Source organism: Phyllobates terribilis, unplaced genomic scaffold (genome assembly GCF_046119375.1).
Source record: "Phyllobates terribilis strain yellow unplaced genomic scaffold, ASM4611937v1 Scaffold_4__5_contigs__length_816908805, whole genome shotgun sequence".
Classification (NCBI taxonomy): Eukaryota; Metazoa; Chordata; class Amphibia; order Anura; family Dendrobatidae; genus Phyllobates; species Phyllobates terribilis.
Window position 1 is genome coordinate 805608846 of NW_027362764.1, and position 11454 is coordinate 805620299.

Here is an 11454-nt window from a genome sequence, read left to right on the forward strand (position 1 = left end):
TCCCTGTATACAGAGATACATGATAAGATCCTGTCTGCAGCCACCACTAGGGGGAGCCCCCTGTATACAGAGATACATCATAAGATCCGGTCTGCAGCCACCACTATCGGGAGCTCCCTGTATACAGAGATACATCATAAGATCCTGTCAGCAGCCACCACTAGGGGGAGCTCCCTGTATATAGAGATACATGATAAGATTCTGTCTGCAGTCACCACTAGGGGGAGCTCCCTGTATACAGAGATACATAAGATTGTCTGCAGCCACCACTAGGGGGAGCTCCCTGTATACAGAGATACATGATAAGATTCTGTCTGCAGCCACCACTAGGGGGAGCTCCCTGTATACAGAGATACAAGATAAGATTCTGTCTGCAGTCACCACTAGGGGGAGCTCCCTGTATACAGAGATACATGATAAGATTCTGTCTGCAGTCACCACTAGGGGGAGCTCCCTGTATACAGAGATACATGATAAGATTCTGTCTGCAGCCACCACTAGGGGGAGCTCCATGTATACACAGATACAAAGTAAGATTATATCTGCAGCCTCCGCTAGGGGGATCTCCCTGTATACAGAGATACATGATAAGATTCTGTCTGCAGCCACCACTAGGGGGAGCTCCCTGTATACAGAGATACAAGATAAGATTCTGTCTGCAGTCACCACTAGGGGGAGCTCCCTGTATACAGAGATACATGATAAGATTCTGTCTGCAGTCACCACTAGGGGGAGCTCCCTGTATACAGAGATACATGATAAGATCCTGTCTGCAGTCACCACTAGGGAGAGCTCCCTGTATACAGAGATACATGATAAGATTCTGTCTGCAGCCACAACTAGGGGGAGCTCCCTGTATACAGAGATACATGATAAGATTCTGTCTGCAGCCACCACTAGGGGGAGCTCCCTGTATACAGAGGTACATGATAAGATTCTGTCTGCAGCCACCACTAGGGGGAGCTCCCTTTATACAGAGATACATGATAAGATCCTGTCTGCAGCCACCACTAGGGGGAGCTCCCTGTATACAGAGATGCATGATAAGATCCTGTCTGCAGTCACCACTAGGGGGAGCTCCCTGTATACAGAGATACAAGATGATAAGATCCTGTCTGCAGTCACCACTAGGGGGAGCTCCCTGTATACAGAGATACATGATAAGATCCTGTCTGCAGCCACCACTAGGGGGAGCTCCCTTTATACAGAGATGCATCATAAGATCCTGTCTACAGCCACCACTAGGGGGAGCTCCCCGTATACAGAGATACATGATAAGATCCTGTCTGCAGCCACCACTAGGGGGAGCTCCCTGTATACAGAGATACATGATAAGATTCTGTCTGCAGCCACCACTAGACGGAGCTCCATGTATACACCGATACAAAGTAAGATTATATCTGCAGCCTCCGCTAGGGGGAGCTCCCTGTATACAGAGATACATGATAAGATTCAGTCTGCAGCCACCACTAGGGGGAGCTCCCAGTATACAGAGATACATGATAAGATCCTGTCTGCAGCCACCACTAGGGGGAGCTCCCTGTATACAGAGATACATGATAAGATCCTGTCTGCAGCCACCACTAGAGGGAGCTCCCTGTATACAGAGATACATAAGATTGTCTGCAGCCACCACTAGGGGGAGCTCCCTGTATACAGAGATACATGATAAGATTCTGTCTGCAGCCACCACTAGAGGGAGCTCCCTGTATACAGAGATACATAAGATTGTCAGCAGCCACCACTAGGGGGAGCTCCCTGTATACAGAGATACATGATAAGATTCTGTCTGCAGCCACCACTAGGGGGAGCTCCCTGTATATAGAGATACATGATAAGATTCTGTCTGCAGTCACCACTAGGGGGAGCTCCCTGTTTACAGAGATACATGATAAGATCCTGTCTGCAGTCACCACTAGGGGGAGCTCCCTGTATACAGAGATACATGATAAGATCCTGTCTGCATCCACCACTAGGGGGAGCTCCCTCTATACAGAGATACATGATAAGATTCTGTCTGCAGCCACCACTAGGGGGAGCTCCATGTATACACAGATACAAAATAAGATTATATCTGCAGCCTCCGCTAGGGGGAGCTCCCTGTATACAGAGATACATGATAAGATTCAGTCTGCAGCCACCACTAGGGGGAGCTCCCTGTATACAGAGATACATGATAAGATCCTGTCTGCAGCCACCACTAGGGGGAGCTCCCTGTATACAGAGATACATGATAAGATCCTGTCTGCAGCCACCACTAGAGGGAGCTCCCTGTATACAGAGATACATAAGATTGTCTGCAGCCACCACTAGGGGGAGCTCCCTGTATACAGAGATACATGATAAGATTCTGTCTGCAGCCACCACTAGAGGGAGCTCCCTGTATACAGAGATACATAAGATTGTCAGCAGCCACCACTAGGGGGAGCTCCCTGTATACAGAGATACATGATAAGATTCTGTCTGCAGCCACCACTAGGGGGAGCTCCCTGTATATAGAGATACATGATAAGATTCTGTCTGCAGTCACCACTAGGGGGAGCTCCCTGTTTACAGAGATACATGATAAGATCCTGTCTGCAGTCACCACTAGGGGGAGCTCCCTGTATACAGAGATACATGATAAGATCCTGTCTGCATCCACCACTAGGGGGAGCTCCCTCTATACAGAGATACATGATAAGATTCTGTCTGCAGTCACCACTAGGGGGAGCTCCCTGTGTACAGAGATACATGATAAGATTCTGTCTGCAGTCACCACTAGGGGGAGCTCCCTGTATACAGAGATACATGATAAGATTCTGTCTGCAGCCACCACTAGGGGGAGCTCCCTGTTTACAGAGATACATGATAAGATTCTGTCTGCAGTCACCACTAGGGGGAGCTCCCTGTTTACAGAGATACATGATAAGATCCTGTCTGCAGCCACCACTAGGGGGAGCTCCCTGTATACAGAGATACATGATAAGATCCTGTCTGCAGCCACCACTAGGGGGAGCTCCCTGTATACAGAGATACATGATAATATTCTGTCTGCAGCCACCACTAGGGGGAGCTCCCTGTATACAGAGATACATGATAAGATCCTGTCTGCAGTCACCACTAGGGGGAGCTCCCTGTATACAGAGATACATGATAATATTCTGTCTGCAGCCACCACTAGGGGGAGCTCCCTGTACACAGAGATACATGATAAGATCCTGTCTGCAGCCACCACTAGGGGGAGCTCCCTGTATACAGAGATACATGATAATATTCTGTCTGCAGCCACCACTAGGGGGAGCTCCCTGTATACAGAGATACATGATAAGATCCTGTCTGCAGTCACCACTAGGGGGAGCTCCCTGTATACAGAGATACATGATAATATTCTGTCTGCAGCCACCACTAGGGGGAGCTCCCTGTACACAGAGATACATGATAAGATCCTGTCTGCAGCCACCACTAGGGGGAGCTCCCTGTATACAGAGATACATGATAATATTCTGTCTGCAGCCACCACTAGGGGGAGCTCCCTGTATACAGAGATACAAGATAAGATCCTGTCTGCAGCCACCACTAGGGGGAGCTCCCTGTATACAGAGATACATGATAAGGTCCTGTCCACAGACACCACTAGGGGGAGCTCCCTGTGTACAGAGACACATGGCCATGATATTGTGTGGCTGTATACAGTGGCTCTGTTCCATATGATGGTGTTTGACAAAGCGACTGCCATTACAGGGCCCCTACAATTGTCCTCCGGCTTTTCACCTCTTCTACATGGCATACACATCTGCACTGATGCAGCTTTATATTTTTTCCTGTCTTAAGGTTCTGTCAGTCTTCACTGCCATTTTTTCATTCTATGAACCAGGGGGCTCTGGCTGAGTAGATGTAGACTCTAGAGGTCAGGATTAGATTGGGCGGGATGGAGAGTATGTGCGGTTAGGAGAATGGCTGCTTACTGTCTGTGGCTTTATGATACGAGCCCTCTGGATGATTGCTGATAGATTGTCAGCTCTTGTGGCCAGGGCTCTCATTCCTCCTGTTTGCACTGATGATTTTCTTTATCCATGTTCTCTCTGGACCCGTTGAGGCCCCTGTGCAGGATCAGTATATGGGCCCTTTACAGTCCGATAGCTCATTACAGTGCAGCCCTTCATCTGTCTGGGACAGAAGCTGCTTTGGGGGTGTAGGGGGGCCCCTTAGTGCAGCTGCACTTAATGCACCAAAGATATGTCCGCCCCTGCTCTGAGCTGTAAGGAGCGGCAGTATATGTTGGCGCTATATAAAAACTATTATGAAGATGGATCACTGGTTAGCACTGTATGGTGGCTCAGTGGTTAGCACTGCATGGTGGCTCAGTGGTTAGCACTGCATGGTGGCTCAGTGGTTAGCACTGTATGGTGGCTCAGTGGTTAGCACTGTATGGTGGCTCAGTGGTTAGCACTGCATGGTGACTCAGTGGTTAGCACTGTATGGTTTCTCAGTGGTTAGCACTGTATGGTGGCTCAGTGGTTAGCACTGCATGGTGGCTCAGTGGTTAGCACTGTATGGTTTCTCAGTGGTTAGCACGGTATGGTGGCTCAGTGGTTAGCACTGTATGGTGGCTCAGTGGTTAGCACTGTATGGTTTCTCAGTGGTTAGCACGGTATGGTGGCTCAGTGGTTAGCACTGTATGGTTTCTCAGTGGTTAGCACTGTATGGTGGCTCAGTGGTTAGCACTGCATGGTGGCTCAGTGGTTAGCACTGTATGGTTTCTCAGTGGTTAGCACGGTATGGTGGCTCAGTGGTTAGCACTGTATGGTGGCTCAGTGGTTAGCACTGTATGGTTTCTCAGTGGTTAGCACAGTATGGTGGCTCAGTGGTTAGCACTGTATGGTGGCTCAGTGGTTAGCACTGTATGGTTTCTCAGTGGTTAGCACGGTATGGTGGCTCAGTGGTTAGCACTGCATGGTGGCTCAGTGGTTAGCACTGTATGGTGGCTCAGTGGTTAGTACTGCATGGTGGCTCAGTGGTTAGCACTGTATGGTTTCTCAGTGGTTAGCACTGTATGGTGGCTCAGTGGTTAGCACTGCATGGTGGCTCAGTGGTTAGCACTACATGGTGGCTCAGTGGTTAGCACTGTATGGTTTCTCAGTGGTTAGCACTGTATGGTGGCTCAGTGGTTAGCACTGTATGGTGGCTCAGTGGTTAGCACTGTATGGTGGCTCAGTGGTTAGCACTGCATGGTGGCTCAGTGGTTAGCACTGTATGGTGGCTCAGTGGTTAGCACTGCATGGTGGCTCAGTGGTTAGCACTGTATGGTGGCTCAGTGGTTAGTACTACAGCCTTGCAGCGCTGGGGTCCTGGGTTCAAATACAACCAAAGACAACATCTGCAAGGAGTTTGTATGTTCTCCCATGTTTGCGCGGATTTCCTCCCTCACTCCAAAGACATACTGATAGGGAATTTAGATTGTGAGCCCAAATGGGGACAGTGACAATAATGTCTGTAAAGTGCTGTGGAATTAATGTATATAAGTGAGTAAAATAAATACATAAATAAATAAAGATCTAGAGATCTTACCTGTGCAGGCGCAGTACCTGTCTGCAGCCACTAGAGGGCTCCTGCTCTTCTTTTCTCCTTCCAGCTGTTCCCTCCGGGAGATTGACAGCCCCTGCTACACAGATATGTAAATGTAAAGTGGTATGGGGGAATTTGATTGGCTAGGCCTGGGATCCTCACACCTAAGAGGGCGTGGCCAGACATATTGCCTTGTTAAAGGGCAGAGTGCTCCTATGAGCCCTCAGTAGAAGCACAGGCTGCGACCCTGCAAACAGCAACCAGGGGCTGGGGAGGCAAAGCAGCCGGCAAATGCCGTCAGTATATGCAGTGCTAGGAGAGCAGAGCATGCTGCAGGGCATGCAAGACAGCAGGCAGAGCATGCAAAACAGCAGAGCATGCAGCTGAGCAGAGGGACCTACACGCACAGAAACACGCTGCCCTGCAAACTTCACAAAAGGCAACTTTTCCTAATCAAGAGACAGAACCTGCAGCCCCCTCATCTGACAGCCTGGAACCCTACGTAGCAGAGCAAAGCATGCAGCAGAGCTGAGAGTTGAGGTTCAACTTTAACCACTGAAGACCCTGCAGCAGCCCTCCTCTGATCATCTGGACTTTGCAGCAGCCCTCCTCTGATCATCTGGACTTTGCAGCAGCCCTCCTCTGATCATCTGGACTTTGCAGCAGCCCTCCTCTGATCATCTGGACTTTGCAGCAGCCCTCCTCTGATCATCTGGACTTTGCAGCAGCCCTCCTCTGATCATCTGGACTTTGCAGCAGCCCTCCTCTGATCATCTGGACTTTGCAGCAGCCCTCCTCTGATCATCTGGAGTTTGCAGCACCCTCATCTCCTTGCTGGGATCCTGCCGCACCCCTAATTGTCTTACCTGGACTTTGCAGAACCCCTTATCTCATTGCACCCCCCATCAGCCCAGAGGGGCTGCGGCTGGAGTGTATTAGCCAGCTGCTGACGGATCCCACAAGAAGGCTCATCCTCCTGCAGGCTGTTGGGTACAGACACACCATCTAGGGGGCGTGGAGCTCCTAAATTGTAAGCAGTGACAGTGACAACTCTTATATGGACTGAGATGGCCTCTGATCTGGCTATGAGCGCAGAGTTGCCCAACAGCCCTCTTGCCATTGAGTACGTCAACGATTTCGATCTGATGAAATTTGAGGTCAAGAAGGAACCCCCAGAAGCTGAGAGGTTCTGCCACCGGTTGCCACCTGGATCATTGTCTTCTACTCCAATCAGCACCCCTTGTTCTTCGGTGCCCTCCTCGCCCAGTTTCTGCGCCCCAAGCCCTGGAGCACAACCCAACGTGAACCCCAACAACCCCAACGCTGCTAATAAGCCCCAACTGGAGGACCTGTACTGGATGTCTAATTATCAGCACCACATCAACCCCGAAGCCCTCAACTTGACTCCTGAAGATGCCGTGGAGGCTTTGATAGGAAACCCACACCACCACCACCACCAAGGCTACGATGGCTTCAGGGGCCAGCACTACCCAGGGGATGAGATGGCACCATCCAGTCACCATCATCAGGTCCATCATCATCTGCACAACCATAACCATCACCATCTAAGGCTGGAAGAAAGGTTCTCCGATGAGCAGCTGGTCAGCATGTCCGTGAGAGAACTTAACCGGCAGCTGAGGGGCTTCAGCAAGGAAGAAGTCATACGTCTTAAACAGAAGAGAAGGACCTTAAAGAACAGGGGCTATGCCCAGTCCTGCAGGTACAAAAGGGTGCAGCAAAGGCATATCCTGGAGACGGAGAAGTGCCAGCTCCAGAACCAAGTGGAACAACTCAAACAAGAGGTGTCCCGGCTGGCCAAGGAGAGGGATCTGTACAAAGACAAATACGAGAAGCTGGCCAGCAGAAGCTTTACAGCTAGAGAGTCCCCACAAACGTCCAACCCTGGCAAAGGTTCGGCCGACTTCTTCATGTGATCTCTGTGCTCCTCACCGCCCAGACACCCTGTACATAGAGGTAAAGAACTTGTAGCCAAATACAGTAAATTCTACATTATTTATCGACTGTACCCAGCACCGCATTTACTCCACCACCACCTTATACCGGGACAGATAGAAGTCTTCGAGAGATTTCCAAGCCCTGATATGTCCGCTCACGTCTTACATAGACTTGTACATAGGAGGGAACCGAGATGGACATTTTTTTTAGGGAGGAGGGGGTGCGTTATGCCCCCTCTATAACTGGACTGCTTTTTGAGCCAGAACTGAAGTCTTAATTTTTTGTCAAAGTTGTGTGTCAGACCCAAGTCCGAACCCGTGTAGAGCAATACGAGGAGATAGGGCGTCACTGAAGAAGAAGAGCCCACCGCGACCCTTCAGGACTGGGAAAGACCCATCCCACGAGACACCAGTGAAGGAACTCAATTTCTATGGGTATTAATACAAAAACTAGACTTTTTAGCAAAATCCTGCATGCAGGTCATGTATGGCAATGTGAGGTCCCCTTTTCTACTAGACAAGGATGCATGACGATGTAGATTGTACCATTCGTTTGTCTTCTTTTCCTTTTTCTCCTCGGCTTGTTTATTTCCCGGTTTCACAAACCTTTATTTTTGTTTGTTTTTTTTTTCTCTAATTCTTTCTGTGACAAAACTGTGCATCTTGTAAATGATCCAGACACTCGAAAGTCTTAACTCCCTTCCTTGGACTCATTATTTAAAATGCCAGTCGGGAAACAAAAAATAATTAAAAAAAAAAAAAAAAATATTTACAAAAACAACATGGGACAAAATTTTCCAAAAACTCACTTTAATATTTATTTTAACCTTAAGACATCCAAAAAGAAAAAAAATTGTGATGCGCGGATGAACTAATTTTATTCTTCTTGTCTCCTTTTTTCTTGTCAATATTTTATTATTTAAATTGAACCTGAGCCAGACAGAGTATATTATTATTATTATTATTATTATTGTTATCATTATTTATGATGTCCACTTGTACAGAATTGTAGGATTTAGTTCATTTTACGCCTTTTTTCTTTCTTCACTTCTGAGCCTATATTTTGCTTGTTGGTTTAAATGACTAATCAAAAAAAATCTTTAAAAAAAAACAAAAAAAAAAATGAAAACATAAAAGTCTTAAGAAAAGTTTGTATGTAATTAGCATGCAAATAATATTTAAATGATTAAGTCAATTAACGTGGATGAGTTGAAAGCTTAATGCACTATATAGAGGAATCCATGGGAGACGTCATATCGTTGTTTTATAGAGATTTACATAAATGATCTATGCTGTTACAAGGTTCAGTCATAATCGTACATTCTAAGAGACCCTCCTGGGGCGATAGAGTAATATATTCATGAAATATTGGGGCTGCTTTTTATTCTATGCACCGGTCTTATTTATAAAAAAAAAAAAAAAAAAAAAGTAATAATAATAAAAAAATATGACCCTTGGGAAACAAATGTTATTTAAATCCTTTATGCGAATGTGAAAATTATTTCTGCAAACAAGAAAAAAAAAAAGATAAAAAAAAAAAAAATCAATGATCAAAAAAGAATGCTTAATGTCAAAGTGTAAGAAAACAAACAAAAAAAGTGTCCTGAATCAGCAGCTCGAGAAGTTGGTGGCATTTTTAAAGAATTCCTGATGGATATTGAGCCATGAATTGTGCATTTCTGAGGCCTGAGTTTTGACAACTTGGAGTTTTTTAATGTTTCATCTTTAAATTAAAAAAAAAAAAAAAATGATGATTTAATTTTAGCCAAGTCCATTTTTTTTTTGTATATTCTGCACTCGATAAAACAGGTCTAACTGTGGAAATGTTCTGAAATAAAAGAAACCGAAAAGTCTTAAAGATAAACCTTGAGTTTTTACATTTTATTTGGTCTTAAAATACAACATAAAAAACTGACAATAATCACCAAAGTTCCTTTTTTTTTTTGTTGCAATATAAATTCCTTTATTTTGACAATGAACATTTTAATTTCGGTCCGGAGTTTTTTTGCACAGGAGAGAATGATTGTTTGATTGTTTGGAGAGTTTGGGAGATGAAATATTTTCTTGATTTCATCTTTTGTTGTTGTTGCGTTTTTTTTTTTTATTATATTTTGTTTTTAATCTATATTTTATTGGGAATTTTACTTAAAAAAAAATTCCAGCTCAGCACACGGGAATAAGTTGCACATTGACGTAATTACAACTGTTCTCTAATTTTATTTGCCAGATTTGGTTTTAATTTACTTCAATTTGGTAAATTTAGAATATATTGAAACAAATTAGAAAATTTTAGAAAAAAATAAAATAAAACCATTTAAAATAAAGTGAATATTAACCGGAAGCCGACGTGGCATCGCCTCTGTTCTCTGCTGATTTCTCTGGTTATCCGGCAGCTTCCTCTGCCATTTATTACCGTTTCCCTGGTGATTAGTACAGAATGTAATTGTAGAATTCTATAAAAAAAAAAAACTTTAAATAAAATTACATTAAACAAGAGACTCGGGCGGACGGTGACTTCTCCGGAACGTTTGCTCATTTATTCCTAGTTTGGGAGATTTCAGGTGATGAAACTTTTTTGAGCAAAATTTAAGAAAACGTTTTTATTTTTTAACAAAAAAAAATAAATGTAAATTATAGCATATACTTTACAAATTAACGTTTGGTCAGGGACATGCGGGGTCTTTCCGGCTGTGGACACTAACGAATGGAAGCTTTATGGGAAATATCGCAGGAGGGGTTTGGACCAATTCACCGAATCCTTTTTTTTTTCTAATTATTTTGTGATTTATTTTTTTTTTGTTTCTTTTTTTTTAACAAAATGTAATTAAATCTTAAAATTTGCTAAAAAAAAAAAAAAAATTTTTTAGCATAAAATCAACAGAACAAAAAGTTGTTTTTTTTTCCCATAAACTAATTATGTATAAAGTTGTGTTTGTGAGTGCAGGAGCCGCTGAGGTTCGGGGTCTTCTCCTCCGCTCGCTGCTGCTCGATGCTTTTTTGTGTCGCGATCGTTTGTGAATGAATTGAGCGTTTTGTCAGTTTTCGCTCAGTTTCACTAATCAGCTTAGTGTGTAGTCGTGTGCGTAATAGGGGGCCGGAAGAGCGTGATGAGTGGGCACTGAAGGAGTTAATAGATCTGCACCCCCCCCTTATTGATTCCTGCTCTGTGCTGTATGATGAGACACGAGGAGCCGCGATGTGCTGCAGCATTTATCCTGGAAGTGACTGAGGAATGGGATATACGGCACTGTGTGTATATAGCGCTGAGCTGTATACTGCGCAGACCACAGCACCGCGGCACAGAGACACCAGGCCTGTCATTATATACAACCTATGGTGTTATCTGTGCTGTTACATGGGACTGCAGGTGACATCTACTACATTATCTGTACTCAGAGAGTTATCACTGTGTTATCTGTGGTGTTACATAGGACTGCAGGTGACATCTACTACATTATCTGTACTCAGAGATATCACTGTGTTATCTGTGGTGTTACATAGGACTGCAGGTGACATCTACTACATTATCTGTACTCAGAGAGTTATCACTGTGTTATCTGTGGTGTTACATAGGACTGCAGGTGTCATCTACTACATTATCTGTACTCAGAGAGTTATCACTGTGTTATCTGTGGTGTTACATAGGACTGCAGGTGACATCTACTACATTATCTGTACTCAGAGAGTTATCACTGTGTTATCTGTGGTGTTACATAGGACTGCAGGTGACATCTACTACATTATCTGTACTCAGAGTTATCACTGTGTTATCTGTGGTGTTACATAGGACTGCAGGTGACATCTACTACATTATCTGTACTCAGGGAGTTATCACTGTGTTATCTGTGGTGTTACATAGGACTGCAGGTGACATCTACTACATTATCTGTACTCAGAGTTATTACTGTGTTATCTGTGGTGTTACATAGGACTGCAGGTGACATCTATTACA

The 11454-nt window shown here is 44.9% G+C and overlaps 1 protein-coding gene across 1 annotated transcript; it reads left to right on the forward strand.

Moving 5' to 3' along the window:
* Positions 1-6237: 6237 nt before the first annotated feature.
* On the forward strand, positions 6238-9854 carry MAFA (MAF bZIP transcription factor A). Its single transcript, XM_073680082.1, has one exon. The coding sequence runs from the start codon at positions 6615-6617 to the stop codon at positions 7479-7481; it is 867 nt and encodes a 288-aa protein (XP_073536183.1). The 5' UTR covers positions 6238-6614; the 3' UTR covers positions 7482-9854.
* Positions 9855-11454: the final 1600 nt, after the last annotated feature.

Excerpts from the sequence above, each read along its gene's own strand:
- MAFA (XM_073680082.1), top strand. The coding sequence starts at position 6,615 with ATGGCCTCTGATCTGGCTATGAGCGCAGAGTTGCCCAACAGCCCTCTT.